Here is a 24,113-nt window from a genome sequence, read left to right on the forward strand (position 1 = left end):
TTGGTCTGCAAAAGAACATTTATTTCCAAATTGAGGCCACAGAAACAGAAACTCCCCCTCCTTGACCTCTGCCACTCCCATCAGACAATTCCTCAGACTCCACAATAAGATGCCTCTTTGGCACATAAAAACTTTTAGAGAAACCCCTGTCTTGGGGCCCAGTCGAGTGTCCCATTCACAGCTCGACATGTTTTGACTGTGGTGCCTTCTTTGCCGCCTCCCTGGACAGAAGCTCATTCCAGAAAGCCACTTCCTTGTCTTTCAGCTTCTTGGCTGCCCGAGTGTTGACACCAATCTGAAGGTACCCTTCTTTCTGGTCATATGCTGGCCAGTGGGGAAGCCCCTCCCCATTAGGGTTCCTGAAACAGAATCAAATAGAAATTCACCAGAGCAACGGTTTGGTCCCAACAACACTCTGAGATGGTCAGGGACCCCGTGGCTTCATTTCTGCCAAAGGTTCATATGCTGCCAGAGACAGGAGGCTGACCATGTCCTGGGCAGCCAGTCCATTACAGGGAGCTCTCATGTTAGAGGTCACAGGGCGGGGTGTTCGACCATCACACGTTGGAAGCTCCCCCCACCCAACAGACACACCCTGTCCCTTCCCAACCCCGCTCCATGTCTGCCAGCAGCTCACCCATTCCGAGCAAAGTTGGCCCAGAATTTCATCACCATCTTGCTGAGATTGATCTCTTCTTCTGAGGCACCATCTGTGGGGAGGGGATAAGGCCATTGCTGCTCAAAGTGTGGTTCATGGGCAACAGAAGCATTTGAGAAATTGTTAATAGATTCAGAAATGGATCCCTTACTCTGGACCTACTGAGTCTAAACCTGCATTTTAAGAAGATCTTGGGTAATTCAAGTACACTTTAAGCTTGACAGTTACCAACTGAGGCTGGGCTCAGTGAAGGCCTGGAGTCAATCCAGAAGCTGATCGCCTCGTCTTCTGTGCCCTCCCGACTGCCCTTCCCCCTTCCGTGTTTCAGGGACACACCCCAGGGTTTCTGCTAGAGTAACCCCACTCCCAGGATGCTCTCCTTTGGGTATTTTTTCAGTTTTCTTCACCCACATATATTTTCACAGAATTTGAAAAATAACCAAGCTGCAAGATCCCCAAATAGTCATCCATCAGTCACCCATCAGGAAGTGTCCAGAGGCACAGCCCTGGGGTGTGTCACACGCAAGCTGTCTGTTAACTGTTGATGGTGAAGACCTTAAAGACATTTGTGAGAGTTATTTTTTAAAATATTATAATCTTAAAGATATATCATTAAAAGAGATATGAGCTTTAGACGGATGGTTGGATATACAGACACAAACACATTAGTCCTGGTTCAAGGTTAACAGCAGTTCTATCCTTACACTCTCACTCACATTCTGATATACTCTTGTGAGTGTGGCATGAATAGTGGCCTTCTAGCCCTGAGCAGGGCCCTGCAGGTGACCCAGGTCCCATCTTGCTGATGCCCAGGTCTGGATTCTTAGAGTGACCATGGGTGAGGGCACAAGGATACGCATTCTCCATCATGTATGTTAGAACAACAACAACAAAAAAATGGTCGGGACCCTTTGTCCTTCCACCCTGTGATGGTGAATTCAGGAAACTAAGACCTGGAGAGAAGGAGGAACTTGCCCAAGGTCACCAAATAAACTCGAACCCAGATCTCCTAACTCCAAGTTTATAGTCACCAAAGGGCCATCACCTCTTAGAAATGGAGCCCCAAAGACAGAGAAGACTTCATCCCCGTGGTCGCCTATCACCGTCTTGGGTTTCAGCTCTGATGAGAAGCTTGGGTGATACTGAAACTCATACATGTAGGTCGGGACTCCAGCATCTGGAAAACATGGATTCATACACGGTTCATTTCAGCAGACGCACAACTGGACAGTATCAAGGGCTCCAGGGGGCCATAAGCAATCAGGGAATTGGGGGCACGTGGTCCTGAATGAACAACAACAGTATTAATAGCAGCTGCCCACTGTGAGAACCAACTGTGTGCCAACCTTGTGTGTTCCTACAGGAAGCCCCTGGTTATTAGCACAATAGAGAATAAAGAGCTTGAAAAACATTCTATGACTTGCTTAAGGGTGCATTGGTAGAGGCGGAACTACATTTGAACCAGTATTTATTCAATGACTGAGTAAATGAATGAATAAATAAATCAATGTTGAAACTCTGGGGAAACTGATTAAAAACAACTATCATTATAGAGGCATCGGGTCAATTTATATAAACCTCTTTGCCCTGATGCATTCTCACACCAGAACATCTAGATACATACAGTTTATGTCCACAGAAATACCAGTACATTTCATGGATAGCAGGCTGCTTTTCATTCCTGTGGAGAAAACCTGCAGCACAACACGTGCTTTCAGTTCTGCCTGTTTTTGAGCGTTTCGGGCCAAATGCAGTTAGTATCGGATGTACAACTCCCAACGGTTTCCACGCCTGTATTTATGCGGAGGGTCGGACAGGAATCAGTGAAGGTGGAATGGTGGTGACCCTCTCCTGCTCCATGTCCAGGACTCACCTCTGTAGCGACGGGCCACATTTACAGATGGGACGCCAAATACCACATCTGCCATCAAGTCCAGGAACAGCTCTCTCTTTTTGACAGGGTCGTGTGTCCCTCCTAAATACTTGTCAGTGGCCACTGGAATCAGTTCCTCAGGAATGCTCTGAAACAGATCAAGTGAAAGTGACCACTGTTAAAATTAAATACAAGATAGAGACCAGACTTGTGAATTATCTGTGCAGACAAAACCATTTAACCCATGGGAGCAAAACTAACTCTCACTTATTTTATGTACCTAAGCAAAACCTAATTTAGGTTATTTTTCTGTAAAGCCCATTGACAATCACAAAATAAACTTAAGTCATCTCCCTAAAATGGTATGAGATAAGCACTTTTCACCATTCCCTTGACACCTGAAAAAACTCTATTGTAATAAACAATCACTGAAAAGGTGAACAACTTCCTCATTTTCACTTTAGAAGACATGTTGTAACTTCATGTCCTCAAACCTATCAGTCTTTGAAATTGGAAGCTCCCAGACAGCAAAGTGGTGTTTATGTACAATAAATTCTTCCTAAATATTACTCATTCACTTGGTGGTTTTAATTTTGCTACTTCTCAATTTTTGACCTCACCACCCCTGGTGAGTGGACACAGCATGTCTTCTTTGGTTAATGGTGAGCCTTTCAAGTCAACTTGAAACTTTCCCCCACCCCTCAACCTGAGTAACAATAAGCAAAGTAGAAAAAGTGGGTCAGAATCTCCCAGCCCCAGTCTTCATTCTGCCATTAATTGCTCTGCAACTGGGGACAAGCTTCTGGCCCTCTTTGGGGCTCAACCAGTTCCTGTGATTTCTAGAGTCTTACAAGGAGAGGGTAGGACTGCCACAGGAGTGACGTGGCCATCTTCTGGTCCAGCTTGTCTTCAGACAGAGGGTAGCCCATGAGCTGTTAAAACAAAGGTTAAACAACTGTGAATCATTAAGCAATGGCAGGAAAAACCCAAGGGACCAAACCAATGCAGACTTAAGGTCACTTTGTCATGTCTTGATGGGCATAGGTCTTTGATGAGTTGGGCAAAACCAATGAATCAAATGGACTTTTCTATCTAGAGATCAAGGAGTGCAAGGAGGATAAAGTAATTGTTAAGGGAAGGTGCCCCAGTCTTTGTGTGTGTGTGTGTGTGTGTGTGTGTGTGTACAAATAATTAGGCTAGAGTCCCCACAATAATCATCAAGACAGAAAGGGAAGGTTTCAGCCAGCCTAGTGTTGAAGTGGAAGGCTCTGGGGCAGAGGACACAGACCTCCACAAATACCCTGCCTGTGTCAGATAACTGAGAGAGCCCCAAATCCTGCCATTATGACTTTGGTCCTTTGGTATAACCTCTGAAATCGTGCTGAAGAAACATAGAACTCTGCACATAACAACTCCATCAAAACTCTGTCCTAAGAGGTTTGACCAAACTCCAGAACAGCTTCAGGAAACTTAAGGCCATGTCCCTAGTATGACCGCAGGCCCCCTTAAAGAGATCTGGGCTCTGGGCTGCCAGGAGATTTTACTGTTTGTTCCAGCCCAAACCTGATGATAGGCAGGTAGGTCCACGAACCACTTCTAAATCTTTTCTTTGCCCCTTTAGATGTAAATCTTCCACCCAAAATTGTTTCCTCAAGGATCTGAGAGCCATCTTTATGAAAAACATACATCCAGGGATAATTCTTGCTTTCTCCTCCAGTCCCGGTGAGATGATAAAGGCCTAACTTCAGTGGGGGTCTTGCTTCTACTTACACCACTGCCGCCTTTCATAAAGGCAGGAGTTGTTTCTTCTCCACATAAATGCCAGCTAACAAATCCAGGGAGCCCAGTACATGGACAATCCACCTCGCCTCACCCATGCCTTAAAGAGGCTCCAGGCTTTCATTTCAAGGATTGGGTTCAGTTCATGACTGATCATTTCCCTCTAGCAGGGGTGTAACTGAATCAAATCTGTTACACTTCACCTAGGGTCTGGCTTTGTTTATCTCTGTCAGAAGGGAAAGCCCTTCCTAACTTTTAGAAGTCAATTTTAGCTCAGGAGGAAGCGGGCTCCTCCGAATCTTTCCAGTGAGATGACTGAGAGCATGGGTGGGGTGGGGGTAATTTATGGAGAAAACATGAAAGCAGCAAGCCTGAGGCGAGAGGCTGCAGGTTCCAAGCCCCACTCTCCTTAACTCCCGAGCCCCTTCCCCTTTCCAGCCCTTGGGTGTTTCATCTGCCCAGTGATGATCTCTACCAGCCCTCCTGGCACTGACATTTCAGGATTCATGGATGGGAGGACAATCAGAGAGTGTGTGCGGATGCGGGTCCCCAGAACTGACCACCCAGATGACAGTGTGGACCATCAGAGATGGTTTCCATGGAAATGTCAACTTGTATGACGGGGATAGCTGCCCTGGTCCCAGAGAGATGTCTGTGACCACAGATGGGAGGGTGATGTGATGGGAGACACGTCTACAAGGCCTGCGCTTTCTCACCACTGAAATAATCCAGCCAAACTCTTGCTTGTTGATTCCCACCATGTAGGGAACATTGTTGAAATTCTTTTCAGCCAGCATCTCTTCGGGCATCTTTGGCAGCAGCATTCCGTCAACCACGGTGGGCAGTAAAGGATGGCTCTAGGGAAGACAGCAAGGGAGTGTCTGTGCTTCCCCTCCCAAGTCACACCTGCATCCCCCTCTCCACCTGCTGGAACCCGAGGACAGTATCACACACCTGGGTGCCTGTGGGTGATGGCCACACACCTGGGTCCTAACAGAGTGGGCTAAGTCTGCAGGTCCGAGAGGACAGAACTCTGACCAGGGGACAGCAGTGGTCAGGTGATGGGGACAGATCTTCACTCAAATTGGTATGAAAATATATAATATAATGTGCATTTAATTTGAAGTGTACACAGTAATATATCTATGTGCATTTCTCCATCTACAGTCCTTGCAAGCATCTCTTTACAGGAAACCACCCTCAGCAGGAAGTCCCTTTTTTTTTGGTCAATTTAGCAAAGCTATATGATAACCAACTTTTAAACCAGACCCCTCCGCCATTCTCTATTCATCTCCAGCCCAAGTACACTTTTCAGATCTTTTAACACACAATACCTTGCCTAACTTTTTGGTTCTTCCCATAGATCAAAGAAGTAGAAATGAAGAATAAGTAATTAACAGATGACCAGGTCTCCTCCCTAGCTTCCCCTTTAGTAATCTCTGAAATAAACTATGTGAACAAGAAGATATCTAGAAGAAGATCATGAGGAATCAACAACCTGCATATGAGCCTGCAGACAGAGGGGAATGGTAACCACTCTGATCTCCTATCTCAGTGGCAAACTGACATTACTTCTCTGTTGCTCTTTAAAAAGTTTCAGGACCGGGGACTTGCCTAGTGGTCCAATGCAGGGGTCTTGGGTTTGATCCCTGGTTGGGGAACTAAGATATCACATGCCTTCAGATAGCTAAGCCCACGCATTGCAATTACTGAGCCCACGTACTACAGCTAGAGAGAAGCCTGCATGCCGCAACAACAACAGAAAGATTCATGGCCAAACAGAAACTTGGGAGGTGGTTTTGGGGGGATGCTGACTTCACCATCTTCCCAGATTGCTATATTCTGATTAAAGGCACCTTTCTTTTTTACGATTTGTGAATATGTATTTGACGTCATAACCAGTAAGCAGCAGGACCCCTGATCAGTTCGGTAACATTCTCAGCATTCGTAGCACCTAAGTTCTGTAAAGTCACCATTACTCTAATTTAGGGAATGCTTGGTCACTTCAACAGGGGAAATATGGGGCCAGGTTCCTAAGCCTCTGTTCACATGTTCTCAACCTTGTGTTGTGAATGTTCCTGTTTAAAGACACCTTATGTAATATACATTTCTTACAGACAGTTAGTTATGTGTAATATTTATTGATAATAAAACATCAACCAACAAGGCCTCAATGTTTTCTCAGTCTGGGGAGGCTGCTGTTGAGTTTCCTGCATGACTGGGAGGAGGTGTCCTGAGGACTGAGATTCATGGCTCCTTTCCCCACATCCCTGCAAATAGTGTGACTTGCACAGCCAGTCAACCCTGCAGCCCCCCCAGGAGATGATCCGGGCTCCTCGTGAAGGCTCCTGAAGATCCCCTTACCCAGTCATCTCCACTCGCCACACTGGAGGTTTCTCCTCCACCTTCTCCCAACAGGGCATTTTTAGGAACGTAAACAAGACCAGGGGCTGGCTGGGGACAGGGACACAGAACTGGGGGCATTGGACTAGGAGTCCGGGAAACTGGTTCCACTCCTATATCTGGTCTTCTGGCTGTGTGACCCAGGCAGGGTCACTGCCTGTCTCTCTCAGCAATATAAGCACAAGGAGATACCATGATTCTACAAAGAATTATTTCATTCTTTCCTTTTCATTAACTGGAGCGTAAAGGTGTCAAGTGGAGAAGGAAATGGCAACACACTCCGTTATTCTTACCTGGGAAATCCCATGAACGAGGAGCCTGACGGGCTACAGTCCATGGGGTTGTAAAGGATGGGACTCGACTTAGTGACTGAGCAAAGGTGTCAAGACTTAAAAGGTGTGATCAAGAAGCCAAAGGCCCTTACCTCTCTGGGGTCTCCATGTAAATCAAGAGCAAAAAAGTTCTGTGAAGACAAAGGCAGAGGTTCTGGTGAGGAGGCTTCCTGGGAGGAAAGCTGAGCTCTGTGAGCTGTGCCCAAAGGTACCAAGTGCTCCCTCCTGGCGCCGCCCTGGCTGGGCTGAAAGGAAGCGGGCAGGACGCCCTCGCCTGGGCGCCAGCACAGGTGCAGGGGTGGGGTGGGGGAGGGGAGCTCCCGGAGGACTGTTGCTGCTGCCTGCCCTGCCCGCCACCCGTTTCCCCTTCTTGTTCCTCCAGGCAACAACACCCCGATTTTCCTTTGGGGACCCCCTCTTCCCCACTCTCACTCCATGTTTGCAGGCATCTGTATGTGACCTCCTGGAGAAGGCAATGGCACCCCACTCCAGTACTCTTGCCTGCAAAATCCCATAGACGGAGCCTGGTGGGCTGCAGTCCATGGGGTCGCTAGGAGTCCAACACGACTGAGGGACTTCACTTTCACTTTTCACTTTCATGCATTGGAGAAGGAAATGGCAACCCACTCCAGTGTTCTTGCCTGGAGAATCCCAGGGACGGCGGAGCCTGATGGGCTGCCGTCTATGGGGTTGCACAGAGTCGGACACGACTGAAGTGACTTAGCAGCAGCAGCAGCAGCAGTGTGTGACCTCCAGTGCACCAAATCCCTCGATACAGGGACTACTTCAGGGGTGGACATCTGCCCATGTCAGTTCAATAGAGTTTACCCAAATTTTTGCTGCAATTGTTGGGAAATAGGGTTTCTAAGCAAATTGTATGTAAGACTAGAGTACTGTGCTATCTTTAACCTCCCCAGGGGACAAATCAGTCTGAGAGTGAAACCAACACAGAAAGGTAAAAGCTGAGGGATAGAGATAGATTCTTAATAATAGCATATGTGCATCTGGATCCAGCCATGCCTGAAGCCATCCACTCTTGGATTTGTCAGTGAGTTACCTGAAGATTCTGTCACAACATATTCCTTTCTCTTCTTAAGGCACTTTAAGATGAATTTTTCTTATCTTGCTTTAGAAAATCCTGACTCATACAAAGTCACTGAAATTCAGCCCACCTCACACTTCTCTTCGTTATGAGTTTACCAAGACCGTACTAGTTTTATTGTGACACTGTAGCTAACAGGCCTGACCATTATGCAGGAAATCCTAGTAAGGATCCCTTCATTGTGTGCTGTAGGCCCACAATCCAGGTGTGCATGTGTGTGCATGCACCTGCATGTGTGTGCGTGCACCTGCATGTATGTGTGTGTGTGTACTGGGGAGAGAGGATAATCCTGGAAACACTTCCACATGATCTCAGAAGATCTCAGAAGAATAACATGGACTCAGGTTCTCTGGGTTTTCCCAAAGTCACCCAGTCTCCCCTTATAAGCTGACTTTCTTGTGCCACATGAAGAATTGATGGAAGAAATTTACCTCTGACAGAAATATACACAACCAGAAAACAGTTGTGCTTTTATCTTTGAGCACAGTGGTCACCTTATTTGAGCCTGAGAAACCAAGACTCAAGGCTACTTTGGACTGAGCCCATGGAAATAGAGCAGAGTCCAGTGCTGGAGGTTGGCCCCGGGGAGCCCAGGAGTAGCCTCAGGATTCCAGGGTCGGGACAGGGAGTCCAGGTGCTCAGGCTACTCCAACAGTTCCCGTTGCCTCTAACTGTGGTGTTCTCTGGATATCTGTCCTGCTGTAACTTCCTGTGACGACCCCCCACCATAGCCATCCGTCAGTCATGAAATGTCACCTGCTCTGTGAAGCTGCCCTGCCTATTATAATGAATGCTTCACCTCTGTACTCCCACAGCACCTAGTCCACTTAAGTCAATGTGTCTATTTCTCCTGTGACAGGGACTACATCCAATTATGACTGCATCACCTACTCTGTTATCTCCCTGCATACGCTTAGCAGAGATGGATGGATGGATGGATGGATGAAATTAGTCAATCCAAGGAGTATGGGTGAATTGGGGGGATAAGTGGATAGACAAATGATAGCCAGCAGACTCGGTGATGGATTCATCATTGATGTTAGAGAGATGGGTGATGAAATACCATATATATGGATAATTGGTAACAGATGAATGAATGCTTAGATGAATTGATATTATTTTAGGTTGGTGAAAAGATACTGATAAATTGGATTCATTGGTGGATGGACAGATTAAAAAATGATGACTGAATGGATACATGAACGGCTGGAAGGTTGGATGGATGAATGGGTAAAAACACATTTATGTTAGAATCACAATTGAGGCAGACACCCAGAAAATCTAGAAAACTGGACCACTGGGTTATAATTGAGGTGGTTTCTAAATGAACCAAAACAAATTGTGACAATATTTCTGAAAATCTTTGTTCGAAATAATCCCATCCCCCAAATTCAGGGTGATAATTATCTCTGAGAATATGTAACGTTTAATTTCTTAAAAATGTATCAGAAACTGAAGCCCCCTTACCTCGAGCGCGTGCTCTACAACAAGACAAGGCACGGCAATGAGGAGCCTGAACACCACCAGCCAGAGAGCAGCCCCCACTCACCAAAACTAGAGGAAGCCCGCACATAGCATAGGAGACCCAGCACAGCCATAAATAAACAAAATTTTTAAAAATATTAGAAAACAAGTTTGGAAAAAGTAAGTGTTGATAGATACGAGGAGTCATTACACAGTTGTTTATTACGTTATTTTTTGTCTTTGCTAACATCTGAGATAGTCTGTTATTACAGACTGTTATTACTTCCTTATTAGGAAGGAAGGGAAGAAATTTCCCATTCAGATCTAGAGGCTGACACTGCCCCTGGGAGGTGAGAAACTGCCCCAGGTAGTTCTTCCAGGGCAAGAGGACTGAAGCTGAAATAATGAAGCCTGGGGCCATGTTTCCAGGGTAGGGGGCTTGTGGTTCCAAGAGAGTAGATGCACCTACCATTTTCAGTGTTATCTCCATGAGCTCGTCCTCTGTCTTCTGGCGCAGGCAGTGAACAAGGACAGCCGAGGTGGTGGTTTTACAGCCAGCAATGACAGCAATTTGCTGTAGAGATCACAGGTGACAGCAGAATTCAAGAGCCATGCCTCTTCCCTCCATCAATACTGAGTGTTCTCTCCCAACCTCAATTTCTATAGGCAGCCTGTGATAGCAGAAAATAATCCAGACCAGTAGATTCTGGGTCCCAGGCACGCCACTTATATTCTTCAGCCTCTGCTGCCTAATCTCTGTTAAAGTGGACAGAATGATCTCAAAGTTGAACATCTAAAGAGAGGCAGCATGGAGGAGGTGCTTAAGAGCCTGGAATCCAGAATCCCACTTTCTAACTTCAAACCTTGGCTCATCTGATTAATAGCCATTTGGCCTCAGGCCAGTCTGTTGCAAAGTGCAGCCAGAGGGGAAGATGCAGAAGAAGAGAAGTCAGGCACCACAATGACGGGACCCTGGAGAAGGTGCACGGGCTGCCTGGAGCCTGGTCCAGTGTCTGACAGACATCAGTGCTCAGTATGTATGTGGTGGAAAAATAAAAAGGCACAGGAAGAAGTAGAGGAGAAAGGAAGAGTGAGAGCGCAAAATAAGGGACTTAAGATTCTTCATTCTGCAATTTCTGGTCCTGTTTGATAACAAAATCCAAGTCCATCTGTGCCACATCCATTTCCTTTGAATAAACTCCCCCTTCTTAACTTTAGTCTGATTAATGGGCTTCTGCTGTTAATAGCCAAACAATTCTGAAAAAAGTTCTCAAAAATTCTAAACATTCTTGGACTCTTATCTCCTCCGCTCCTACTTACCAGTCATCCCTTTAAGTCTGGCTGCTGCCCCCACCCCTCCACCAAACCAGCTCTCACAGCCGGACCAAACGTTCCACGTCACTCACACTAAGGCACACTCCTCAGCAGGGACTCTGTGTTGCTCATCCTTTCTTGTCTTTCTAATAGTCTCCAAATAAAGACAAAGCCCTCACCTGGCCCTATGTAGAATGACCCTGCCAATGGCCCCATCTTCAACTCTCTCCAGGTCCTGTCTGCACTTTCTAACCTTGCCACATCAACGTTCCTCACTCACTCTCTTGAGATACCGCCTCCTGCCACAGGACATTTGCACAGACTGTTCCTTCTTCCTGGATATCCTTTTCTTATCAAATAAAGTACTGCTAATTCTTCTCATCTCAACTCATGATCATTTTATTTTTCAAGAAGCCTTTCACGATGACCTCCCCCTACAAACTGGACTATGTGTTGCTTTTGGATTCTGTTGACATCACGTACCTCTATTGCTGCAATCACAGCTGACATTTTCTAAGTTGTGCAATTATAGAATTTAATCTGCCTCCTAAATTATCAAAGAAGCTTCATGAGGTTGCTAAATGTCAGATTATATCATGGCTGCTTGTTGAGTGAATGAATCCTCTAGGAAACTATCCCAGTCACAAACCCCCAGGAAGAATCCTCCAGAGTCTCATGGAGCCAGGGAGTTCAGCAGATCTCAGACCCTGAGATGACAGATGACAGGCCATTGCCCACTGTGCAGCCCCTCACCCCACCTGGCACACTTTGGGAACCATGTTCAGTGCAAAGTGCACGGGGCTGGCAGAGCAGAGTCATGAGCCCGAGTCCAGCTCTGCCCTCATCACTCTCTGACCTTGGCGAGTGCGGAAGCTCTCTTCCCAGTTTGCTAGGTGGCATCACTGGGACGGGGGGGAGGGGTGTCCTTCCCCTACACGTTCAGCCACCCTCACTTCTGTGACTCTTCGAGGATGTCAGCCAGACCCGATTCTAAGAACAGCCCTTGACAACTCCAGGAAAGCAGAACAAATGGTGTGGGGACAGTCCAGCGTGAGACCTACCTTAGCTTCAGCCTTCGAGTCCTTCTTGACCAGGCCAGGAAGGAGGGCAACGCCACTCTCTGAGATGGCCCGGTGGAAGAGATTCTTGGCCAGGGGAGATAAAACCTGGAAGAGAGTGGCAAGAAAGGGAGTTTATGCTCACGGGCAGGGTGGTCTTCAAGAGCTATACCCATCCACAACCCTGTCCTGGACTGTTCCCATGGAGACCATGGGCCCAGCATCTGTGAGAAAACCTCAGCGGGAGGGAGGCAGGAGCAGAGTGAGGGCCAGAACAGGCGGTGTGTGGCGCCCACTGACTATAACAATCAACAGTATCTGAAGGTAGCTTAGCAATTCCTAGCAACACTTTAGAGGCACAGTTCTTACAGCAACTATACTCCAGTAGGAATTAATTAAAAAAATAAAAGTAAATAAAAATTTTAAACCTGGCTGGGGAAATATAAAATAAAACAATAAAATGGAGGCACAGTTCTGATCTTCTGTTTCCATTACTCAGAATTTATCCTAAGGAAAATGAGCATGGAGGTACACAGCAACTTTTAATAATGCTCATGCTGTTTATAATAGTAAACACTGGGAATAACCCAAGGTTTCAATATTGTGAGATTGGGTAAATAAGCTATTTTTCATTCTTACAGTGGAACTACTTGACAATACACACAAAAATATGAAAGGGTGTTTAATTGTCAGATAAAGATTTATGTTGTTTTATAATGCTAAGGAAAATTTGTATTTAAGAAATGTCACCTAGATTAATACATAGATAGAATCATGGGAAAAATTAGAAAAATACAGATCAAAATGTTCACGGTGAGTCTCCACAGACAAGGGGACTGTGAATGAATTTTTTTCTTCTTTGAGGTTATCTGTACTTTTTATTTCTCCACTTTATGAAGAATAAAAACATTTTCCTCTGAGTATTCAGTTGTGAAACCAACATAGATTTTTAAAAAGCAATAATAGGGACTTCCTTGGTGGTTCAGTGGTTAGGGCTCCAAGCTCCTAATGCAGGGGGCTTGGTTGGGGAACCGAGTTGGGGAACCAATTGATCCCTGGTTGGGAAACTGAAATCACACAAGCCAAGTGACCAAAAAAAAAAGAAGAAACAGTAATAGCACTAACCCTCTGCTCAGATGTGAGGCAGTTGGAGTGTTTCTCACAGGGCGCAGCATCTTCTAATCTGATTTCCATCCTTGCCCCCCTTGGCGTCTCCCCCATTCCCACTCCCCACACCACACTCCCAGGTCCCCTCTGTGTCCCTTGTCCCCCGTCCCATCCCCATCCCTCCTCCTCTTCTCCTTCCCCCCAGCCCGGCTCCAGCCGTCAGCCCCAGAGACTGCTGCCCTCCCTGCTGGGCATGGACAAGCCACCAGATGCCCTCAGAGGGGGCCCCCAGCCTGTTCTTAGTGCTCACGTCTCCCTGAACTGCAGGCCTGGCTTCATGTCAGACAAGGACACTCAGACCAACCTCATGGTCGGCTCCTCTGATTAATCATTTACACACAGCCCTAATCTCAAGAGAAGTGAGGTGAGCCCTAACGTTAAAATGATGAAGAAAAAAGGAATAACTCAACCAACAGAAGACAGGAAGAGTGTATCTGTCACAGCTGTGGCTACAGCTACAGCCCCGGAGGCTGAGCTGAGGCCTGAGCTTCCCGGGGGCTCAGGGAGTCTGGCCGTTAACTCTCCAACATCTGATGTTGCACAGAGTTGGGTCAGCCTTGAATCCAAGTCTTGGAAGTAAAGGTCCCAGGACTAGATGGGCCGGTCTGCAAGGGGTCCCATCAGCAGCCACATCAGGGCCAGGAAGACTTACAAGAACGGAGACACTTTCCCCTCCTGCCGACTCTCCAAAGATGGTCACAGAGCCTGGATCCCCTCCAAAGTTGGCAATGTTCTCCTGGACCCAGCGCAGCGCGGCCACCTGGTCCAAGTGGCCCCAGTTCCCGCGGCTGTGCTCGTCCCCTGTGCTGTGAGTGAGAGATCAGGATGGGGTTGGGAGCAGAGATGTCCCGGCAGGGCCCTGAGGACCAGAGATGGGGCTGGGGGTCCAGGTGAGCCCCAGATTTCTTTTCTGGGAAAGACTGGGCTTCCACAGCCGACAGGGGGTCTTCACTTTCCTGCTGTCCTGCTCTGCTACAGGGCTCTACACAGCCATCCTTCATCTATTGATGTGCATTCCTATGGTCGGGGTGAAACCCTGGCTCACGTGGTGGAGGAGAGGCCAGGGGAGAGGAAGTGGGGCGAGTATGTGTAGTTAGAGTGTCAGTGGGAGCAGACACGGGCCGTGGGGGGAAGAGCTGAGGGGTCTCTGTGAAGGGGACACGTCCTGGGACACGACTCCCCTGGGACAACCCTGCCCCAGCCCAAAGGTCTTTCCAGGGAGGTGACCAACCCTCTCCCGGCCCACCCCACAGCATCTCAGGGTAAGAGGTCCTGGCCCCAGTGCATTCAGGAAAAGCTCAGTAACTGCCTTCTGGAGACCTGATTCCTGTCCCCAGAGAATCCACATGGGAGACTCAAGCCTTCACTCATGCATGTGCCAAATTCCAGGAAGGAAGTGGGGTGAGTGGGCCCAACGCTCCTCCCAGTAGATGTACCCCTGGAGTCAGATGCTCCTTACAACCTCCCAGTTCCAGGCACCCATTCCTTCACCTACAAGATCATGGAGCTCCCACATGAGTCTGCCCCTTCTTTACTTCCCAGGAGGAAAGATGTGTGAGCCTCTAAGAGCTGTGCTGCATGGTAACGGTTGTCTTAAAGAAAGTGCCACATGCCAGGCAGCACAGGTAAAAAAGAGATAAGTAGTTCAGATGAGATAACAATGGGTTGGGCTTTGTAGGAATCATAGGAGTTTGTCAGGTAGATTAGGTGTTTTATGTGTAAGAGCTCAGGAGTAAGTGGACCAGGGTGGCTGGGGAATGAGAATATAGGTGGAGCCCAGTTGTGAGGGGACTCAGATGTCTTAGTAGGGAGCCTAGCAAGGATCCCCTTGAGGGCTTGCATGACCAGAGTGGGGTCCTAGCACCCCTACACTGGGGACAATTTGCCACCAGGAGAGTCCAGGGTCTTACCTGAAGAATCCCCAGATGCCCAGGCGGTACTGGATGGTCACCACCACCACGTTTTCATGGGCAGAGAGGGCCAGCCCATCATAGGTTGATGCCCCACCTAGCAGCAGACCTCCTCCGTGGATCCACACCATCACCTGGATGGAGAGGATGCAACCTCAGGGTTACAGGAAGCAGAGCTGGGGAAGACCTCAGAGGCTGTCTGGTTTGGTCACCTACCCGTTCTCCAGCTGCGGCCCAGGCCACCACCCAACTCAGGGCACCCTGGCTGCCCCTGTCTGTCTCCCCTGCCCCAGGGCCACCTATTCTCAGGGCTCTTCATGCTCAGAACATCATCATGGGAACAGCCGAGGCTCGCGCATCATCTCCTCCCCAACACTCCCACCACCCTCACTCCTGGACCCCTCACCCAGCTCGGCACACTCAGCATGCAGAAGCCCTTGGTTAGAAGCTTGTTTCAGCTTCAGCTTAGTTATGTTTCAGGTGGTGAATTCAACTTCTCAAGTGAATGAACGATCATGTTAAGAAGCACACGCCATGGGTGGTACCTCTTCTTAATATGACTTCTGCTACTCCAGCTCTACTTCCTCCTCCACTCCCCAAATCTCACCCATCCTCCAAAGCCCAGCAGCCTAAAACCACCTCCTCCAGAAGTCTTCAACCATTTGATGAATACGATCTGAAAACCTACTAGATGCCGGGGCACCTAAGTAAGAACTGAGGATGAGAGAGAACCTGATAATTCATAATTCACAGCCCTCAATTTAAGGAGTTCACATAGCAAGAAAGTGAGAATGACTAAAATAACAGAAACATTTGGCTAATAAAAAAATCAAAGAACTCATATATAAATTATGTAACAAGCATCATTCTAAGCATTTAAAATAAACCATCCATGAGAAAGGAATTACTATCGTCCCATTTCATAGACAAGAAAACTGAGGCACTTAACCACCCTGAGGTCACACAGCTAATAGGTGGTGGAGGCAGGAGTTGAACCCAGGCAGTCTGGCTCCAGAGTCCACATGTTGAGCCACCCAGCATACAGCAGCCAATGGCCATGCTGCAGTAGGTTGGCTGTTGGGGCAGAAGGACTTCCTTCCCTTCAACTCTAACTAATGCATCAGGAAGGCTAGCCTCATGTGCTGTGCCAGACACTGCCATAAATCTTCATATTTGTCACTGAACACTTGTGTGTGATTATCCTCAATTTGAAGAAACAGTAAAAGGTGGAACAAGGATTTACACCCAGACTCTGTGGTTCCAGAGTCTGTGTCCACAGTAGAGGTTCTCCAGCCTCGGGCTCCCAAAGCCCCTGCTCCTCCAACACTTCTGATCCCTAACTACCTCCAGGTGGAGGGACTGAGTTTTCAGTCATCTCTGAATCCAGGCTGAGCCAGGGGCTGGTCAGCAGTGATTTCCTGAAAAGGCCAGTCCAGTTCTGGGCAGATGCTCAAAGGTAGGGGCTGTGTGGTCATGGTTTTATGTTTTTCCTTTCTCCTAACTCTTATTTCTACCTCTGTCTATGAGAGTGCCAAGTACACAATAGGGAAAAGAAATGAATGCATAAATGAATTAGAGAAAAATTGTCCCTACCTCTCTGAGCTTCTAGTCACAAGTTCACAGACACCTTTCTCCACATCTTGGCACCATGCCAGGGGTGTTCCTGGGTGATGGCTGGTGTGCCCACCCGTCTCTACACCCACTGACCCCTCCTTTTCCAGCAGACCTGCCCTGACATCCAGCCTGAGTCTGCAAGTCAGCTCTGTCTCTGGGTTCCATGTATTCTGGAAATGCTGACTCACTGGATCATCAGCTTTAGCTAAAACAATGAGGAAGTGAAATTAACCATAAGAAAATCTTGATAGCTGGCAAAGGCAAAGGAGTAACTCTGGGAGTTTGTAATGGACAGGGAGGCCTGGCGTGCTGCGATTCATGTGGTTGCAAAGAGTCGGACACGACTGAGCGACTGAACTGAACTGAAAGGCAAAGGAAAATACATCTTTGTTGCTCCAGGCTCTGCCTTCCAACCGGTGACACCAAGTCACAGTAAGTTGTCAGAGAGAGTTTCTGTGTGCTGATGAAAGGCCACACACAGGCTCCTCTGCTAGCCTGTGTCAGAGAGCTCCCGGCTGTTCCAGGGGCCCCGTGCTCCAGTCCCGCCAATCCTATCTGTGACCTCGCCTTCCCCTCACTGGGCCTCAGTTTCTGTGTCTGTAAAAGAAGGGTTGGCTTGTTGGCTTATCTTTAAGATTCCTTCCAGCTCTAACTTTATGGAAATGACGTTTTACCTTGTCTGGGTATCAGATTCATAATCTAGCAGTTAAAAGTCATTCTTCTTGTCCATCTATTAGCAAGGGGGACTCCATAAAAATTCAAATGTACATTACAGATGTGCAGCCACCTCCCCCAGGGGCCCAACTCTGGCCGAGGGGAAACGGGTGTGAGCAACCTGTGTTCCCTGATGTCAGGTTTGGCTGTGATGCTAAAGAAAGCCCTGGGGCCCCAGAAGAACCTTGACCCAAGATGCCCCCACTTAACACCACCTTCATCCCTTCCAGTCTACACCAGCCTTGACCAGGGGTTCCCACCGCTTACCGGCAGCCTGCTTCTCTTCGTCAAGTCAGCAGGGGTGTATATATTTAGGTAAAGACAGTCTTCGGAAAACGTGAGACTAACGTTCTCCTTTCTGTTGGTAAAGAGATCCGAGAGCAACTGCGCCCCGACTGGGTCCTGGGAGCACCTGTGAGGGGCGAGGAGAGAGAAGAATTCTTGAGGTTCAATCAGAGCTGACCAAGGAGATGTCTCCTGTGGTCATCAAAGGCCTTGGACTGCCAGCTTCAGGCCAGCAAATAGCGTTGTTCTTCCCATACCTGGGGCATGCGATGGGGCTCCTCAGGCTCACCAAGGTCTCCCAGGACCATGTACGGTCAGACCTGACCCTCTTCCCTTCCTGGGGCCTCTGGAATGCCCTGGGGCAAGGGAGGAGGCTGCCTAGTGTGCTGATGGGCATGAGAAAGGACCATTTCCTGCTTCCCTGGGGCCACACCAGTGCTGCATGACGCCCGGTGCAGAGTGCCTATATTCTGCCCACAGGGAAACATGGTCTAGTTCACAGGAGACTTCCAGAAACGAGGGGAAACCAAGGAAATGGCAGATATTTAGGGCCTACAACAGATCAGGGGTCAAATATTTGTGGGGCAGCATTAGAACTATATTCTAGTCCTGCCTCAGCCTGATTTGCTGGGTTTCCTTGGGTGAATGCCTTGCCTGCTCTGGGTCCCAATCTGTCTGATGTAAGTGAGGGGAGTGATTTCTAAATGGATCTAGCAACACGGACATGCTAATATTTGTCAGCAACTCATCACAGGCAAGAGCTATTGGTTGTCCCAATAGGAGACTTTAAAGATGCTAAAGATGCTACAGATATTATAATGTTTAATGCTTATCGAGTCCTCTCAATTTGCCAACTGTTGTTTTAAATACTTCTTATTTATTAACTCATTTAATCTTCACATTGGCCCCATGATATAGGCTCTATTATTATCCTCATTTTAGTTGGTAAACTGAGGCACAGAGAAGTTAGAGAACCTGCCCAAGGTCACACAGCTAGAAAGAATCACACGATGTACTGCTTATGTTTTCAAGGATATTATAAGCCACATTTCCGGATCTCAATGCCCCCACAAAAAAAGGCATGACTGCCCTCAGTATGTCGATGAGGTAACTGAGGTGCTGATGTGCTTGGATGACACAGCTGTCCAGTCACAGAATATCAACCTCAAAGATAACCTCTTGATTTCCATCCCATGGGGACTTTCCCCAAATCACCTAGGCAAGGGGCATAATATTCATAGAAGATTAATAGTTAAAAAGGAAAAATACTCAATGTCAGTAGTATTGAAACAAACACAGAATAAAAAGAATAATTTTGTATATAATGGTGATGATAACAATTATTATCATTAACATTATTCTGCCTATTCAGTAGATGAAAACCATTTTAATAACTCCAAGCATTGACAAAAATTCAATTAATGGAGATTTTCATATATTAATTAAAACAATGCAGTTGGAATATTTCTGAAGGGAAATTTTAAAAATACTCTTACTCCAAAATGTTATATCTTAGAATTTATCCAGAAATGAATATGCATGAAAATTTAGCTATAGGATGTTCATCAGAGTGCTATCTATAGTATAAAAAATATCAACAACAATGAAGAACTCCAAATAAGAGATGGAGTAAAGAAATTATGATTCAATACTCAACATAAAATGGTGATTAAATGTCAGGTTGTGATATTTAATGACACAGAATGCTGTTCATGATATACTTTTCATGAACTTCGTCTACTACTTTCATCTAAACTATCTGTACTGTGTAATATGATACTGTGATATAAGAAAAATAAGTATTTGTAAGAAGTATGTATTTGATCCTTGGCCAGTTTCTGCTGAAGAGCTCTTGAAACCCTTGTGTTCATAATTTCCTGAGCAGTGTATATTGCTGGGCTAACGAAGTGACTTTGGGACCACACCTAAGGGCGGGAACTCGGTTGCCAGAGGAATTAATCTCATGATTAAAAGCGAGGGAACCTCCTGTCACAGCCCCCTGAGCTCTGGAAAGAGAAGATGGGCTGGAGGGGAATCAGTCACAGGGGCCAATGATTTCAATCCCCTGCCCATGTAATGGCTTTCCCGGTGGCTCGGAGGTAAACAACCTTTCTGCCAATGCAGGAGACACAGGAGACTACCTGGAAGATTACCTGGGAGAGGAAATGGCAACCCACTCCAGTATTCTTGCCTGGAAAATTCCATGGAGAGAGGACCTGGTGGGCTATAGTCCAAGGGGTTGCAAGGAGTCAGACACAACTGAGCAATGAATACTCACGCCCATGTAACGAAACCTCCGTAAAAACTCAAAAGGGCAGGTTCAGAAAGCAACCCAGTTGGTGAACCAGAACTTGTTTTTATTTTTCACACTGCATGGCATGTGGGATCTTACTTCCTCGACCAGGGATTGAACCCTCTGCTGTGGAAGGGCGGATTCTTAACCACTGGACTACCAGGGAAGCCACCGTGCTGGATCCTCTGTCAGGGACCTCACATTACGGATCTCTGCATCTGGCTACTGGTTTGTATCCTTCAATATCCTTCATAATGAACTGGTAATCTAGTGAGGAAATTAGTTTCTTGAGTTCTGTGAGCCGCTCGGGTAAATTAATAGAACCCAGGAAGCGGGTCACGGGAACCTCTGAATTATAGCCAGTTGGTCAGAAGCAGAGTTGACAGCTTGGAATTGGCATCTGAAGTAGAGGGAGGTTTTGTGGGACTGAGCCCTTCACGGATGGAATCTGATGCTGTCTCTGGCAAAACAGTGTCAGAAGTTAGTTGAATTGTTGGACGCACATATGGTCTGCAAGAATTGCTTTTTGGTGTGGGAAACACACACATACATTAGAATTGGGTACAGAAAATTATGTGATTCCACTTTAAGGGAGAAATTATGGAACAGATAAAAGACTAGAAAAATAGAATCTAAACTATGAACAGGAGCTCTTGCTAGGTGTTGGAATTGTGTATGATTTTCATTGCCTTAATTTTACTTACCATCATCACTTTTCAAAAAATTATTTATTTGGCTGCATGTTTCTTGGCTCGTGTGGCCTTTTAGTCACAGCATGTAAACACCTAGTTGAATAAAGGGCTCTAGAATGCTGTGAGAGTTCTGGAATGTTGATAAGGATCTACAAGAGTTTGAGGATTTCACAGCAAAGTATGAGTCACTCAGAGGATTGCCTTGGCTCCTTCCTGCATCCCTTTGAGACTAACATCCCCACTGAAAGATGCCAAAAGCCACACCCCGACTTACATGGGAGGGTAAGAGGTGGTATTCTTCACGAAGGTCCATGGCTCTGCAGGCTGCGGCGGAGCAAACCTCAAGGATCCAAGAGGAGGCTTGGCAAAAGGAATTCCCAGGAAGACGGCCACAGGCTGTGCAAATCCTTTTAAGCTGACATGTTTCCCCAGGACTCTGCCCTGAGCGGTTTCCACGACAGGCGGTGAGGGCGCCAGCCCTGCTGGACATTGGGAGGAAGTGAGGATACGTCAGTGGTGACAGTGAACTGGATTCTGGGTGGATTTTGTTACTTTTGCACTTTTGTTACTTTGCCACATGATCTTGAATGTCCTCTCAACTCTCTAAGCCTCAGCTTCTTATGTAAGACAGGGTGAAGCTGTCTTTCCTAACTCACAGGGTCATCAGAGGGAGGGTGACTCGGGGTCACAGTCCATCTGTCCCATTCTTGTGGAGCAGGCGGTTTTTTTCTCGCTGAGCTTAAATGCGTCTCCTGCAGTCGCCACATCAGGCCCGGTCCTCACTGCTCGGGGACATCCTTCATGAGGCAGGTGGCCTTAGCAACCCCCGTTCATGCTCGACCCTCAAGTCCTCTCTTGTCCATCCTCAACAGCTGCAGTTTCTTTAAGCATCCTTACAGGAAATGATTTCCAGCCTCTCACCCTTCCAATTGTTCCCCTTTAGATATAGACAAAAGGTCAACCTCTCCCTCAAAGTATGTGGCCAGAACAAAGAATAACCCAGATCTGGTCTTATAGACACATCCAATGACAGCCTTCGAGAGACATGACATGGACAGATGCCCAGTTGGCAAGAGTGAAAAAGTGGGTGATGGGCTGTGAGGTATAGGCAATGATGGTGACTGCAGCGGTTACTGTTTGTGTTACAGGTAATGTTTGCATATTGAGCACTTACTATATACCACGTGGGCACTCTAATCAGAAAAGCCTGGCTAGGGAGACATCTATATGTCCTCTTATAGATGAGGTAACTGAGGAAATGGAGGCAGCTAGTATGGATTTTCTAAAGGTGGAAAAGGTATGACCCTTCCAGGGGGTAACTAGCAGTAAGGGGATAATCAGCTTCTAATTAGGGCTTCCCTGGTGGCTCAGATGGTAAAGAATCTGCCTGCAATGCAGGAAACCTGAGTTTAATCCCTAGGTTGGGAAGATCCCCTGGAGAAGGAAATGGCCACCCACTCCTGTGTTCTTGCCTAGACCGAGGAACCTGGTGGGCTAGAGTCCACAGGGTCACAACGAGTCAGACATGACTGAGTGGCTAACACATAACTGCTCTTCCCCTCAGTTCCAGGCGTCTCACAGTGTCACAGCACCAGGAGGAAGATAAACCCAGCGCAGCCTGGGCTGTCAGAGCACTGATGGCCAGAGCACTGGCTCTGGACTCAGGAGACAGAATTCAGAGCGTGATGTTCCAGCTGATTTGGGGCATGTAGAATTCCCTCTCTGAGGCTCAGTTTTGCCATCTATAAAATGGTACAGATGCATTCTGAGGTCCCTTGCTGCACCCTTGTATTAACCATGTCCTCTATGTCCCGTATTCTGATGCTTTGATACTGGAGCCTTGCTGATTCTGGGGGGACTGCCCCTCCCAGAGTTAGCCAATCCCTGAATTTCCCCTTCCAGCATGCCAGAGCCTGTACCCCAAACTCCTTATTTATCAGGTCCTCCACATTGGCCACTATCATCTGCCCCAACCACTCTAGGACAAAGTAACTGAAAACTGGGTGCATCCCCCAACCTGCTGAAATTGTCTACTTTGCCACTCCCAAACCTATTTATCCTGCCTCACCTCTTCCTTCCCTATCAGCGACCAAGATAAATACCCTTACTCCCAATTTCTGTTCTTCCCTCGTGACCCACCCCGGTCTTCACCACCTGGCACACCATGGTAGGACCGTGCTCTCTCCTCCATGAAAATGTGAGTCATAAACCATCTTTTCAAAAGGCAGTTGGCTCCTGATCTGTGGGCCTCAGAATACCCTAATAGTCTATTAATACATATCTTTTTTTTAAGCTTTAAACTTTTAATTTTGTATTTGGATATAGCTGATTAACAATGTTGTGATAGTTTCAGTGAACAGCGAAGGCACTCAGCCATACATATACATATATCCATTCTCCTCCAAACTCCCTTCCCATCCAGCCTGGCACATAACATTGAGCAGAGTTCCATGTGGTATACAGTCAGTCCTTGTTAGTTAACCATTTTAATGTAGCAGTAATACAGTGTCTTTGAAAATAACTCCTTTATCTCTTTTTTCACTTTCTCTACTTCAGGCACTCTTTAGAATAAACAGCCCATTTCCACCTCACAACAGTCCATGGAGGTAGAGTTATCACCCCCATTTTTGAAATGCAAAACCAAGGCACAGAGAAGGGACATCCCCTGTGTAAGAACACACAGCCCCTAAGTGCTGACCCGGGACGGGAACCCACACCTCTGTCTCCGGAGCTGGTATTAAGATCCCGGTAAGATCCCTTCAGGGCTTCCCAAGTGGCTCAGTGGTAAAGAATACACCTGCCAATAGACACAGGTTCTATCCCTGGGTCGGGAAGATCCCCTGGAGTAGGAAATGGCAACCCACTCCAGGATTCTTGCCTGGAAAATTTCATGGACGGAGAGCCTGGTAGGCAACAGTCCATGGGATTGCAAAAGAGTTGGACATGAGTTAGCTACTAAACAACAATAACAGAGATCTGTTGCAAGATTCTGGTAACGACCCACTCCATATCCATATTAATAATCAAGAGGGAAAGACATGGAGGAGCTCGCCAAAGTCCTCAGCGGGATGTGGGAGGGGAGCTGAGTTTCCTCCTCTGGTGTGGCCGTGCCGAGCTGAGTCTAGGGTGGGCATGGTCCCCTGTGTCTCCTGCCTTGGGGCACCGGCTGGGCTACACCGTCCAAGTTCACAGAGAGCATGCTGTTGCAGAACCCGGCCTGTCATGCCTTGCCCTGTGCCCATTCTTGTCCCCTACAAGGATTTCCAAAGGTGCTCCTGCTATCTGCATTTCAGGAGGACTCACCCCAAGCTGTGAAGGAGCCGAGGGAAGTCAGGACCAGAGCTAAGAGCCACATCCTGGAAAAAGAGCCGCTCCCGTCCCTTCAGGTGTCTGCGCTGCTCACAGGTGCTGTTTCAGTGCTGCTCCCAGCTGCCACCCCCAGCTCCCTCCACAAG

The 24,113-nt window shown here is 47.4% G+C and overlaps 1 protein-coding gene across 2 annotated transcripts; it reads right to left on the minus strand.

Moving 5' to 3' along the window:
- LOC110141576 (liver carboxylesterase-like) lies at positions 1-24,110 on the minus strand. 2 transcript variants are annotated; one of them, XM_020900521.2, is made up of 14 exons: positions 23,962-24,110; positions 20,933-21,137; positions 17,656-17,800; positions 15,061-15,194; positions 13,803-13,956; positions 11,987-12,091; positions 10,081-10,185; positions 7,138-7,176; positions 5,027-5,167; positions 3,383-3,463; positions 2,532-2,679; positions 1,704-1,835; positions 638-710; positions 1-359 (listed from the first exon to the last, which is right to left on the minus strand). In XM_020900521.2, exons 1-14 carry the CDS (start codon positions 24,011-24,013, stop codon positions 176-178), a joined length of 1,698 nt encoding a protein of 565 aa, XP_020756180.2. In that variant the 5' UTR covers positions 24,014-24,110; the 3' UTR covers positions 1-175. The 2 variants fall into 2 exon arrangements, with proteins under 2 accessions (XP_020756180.2, XP_070307391.1); XM_070451290.1 differs by having other exon boundaries at positions 20,933-21,140.
- Between the last annotated feature and the right edge of the window lie 3 nt (positions 24,111-24,113).

Source organism: Odocoileus virginianus, chromosome 20 (assembly GCF_023699985.2).
Source record: "Odocoileus virginianus isolate 20LAN1187 ecotype Illinois chromosome 20, Ovbor_1.2, whole genome shotgun sequence".
Lineage (NCBI taxonomy): Eukaryota > Metazoa > Chordata > Mammalia > Artiodactyla > Cervidae > Odocoileus > Odocoileus virginianus.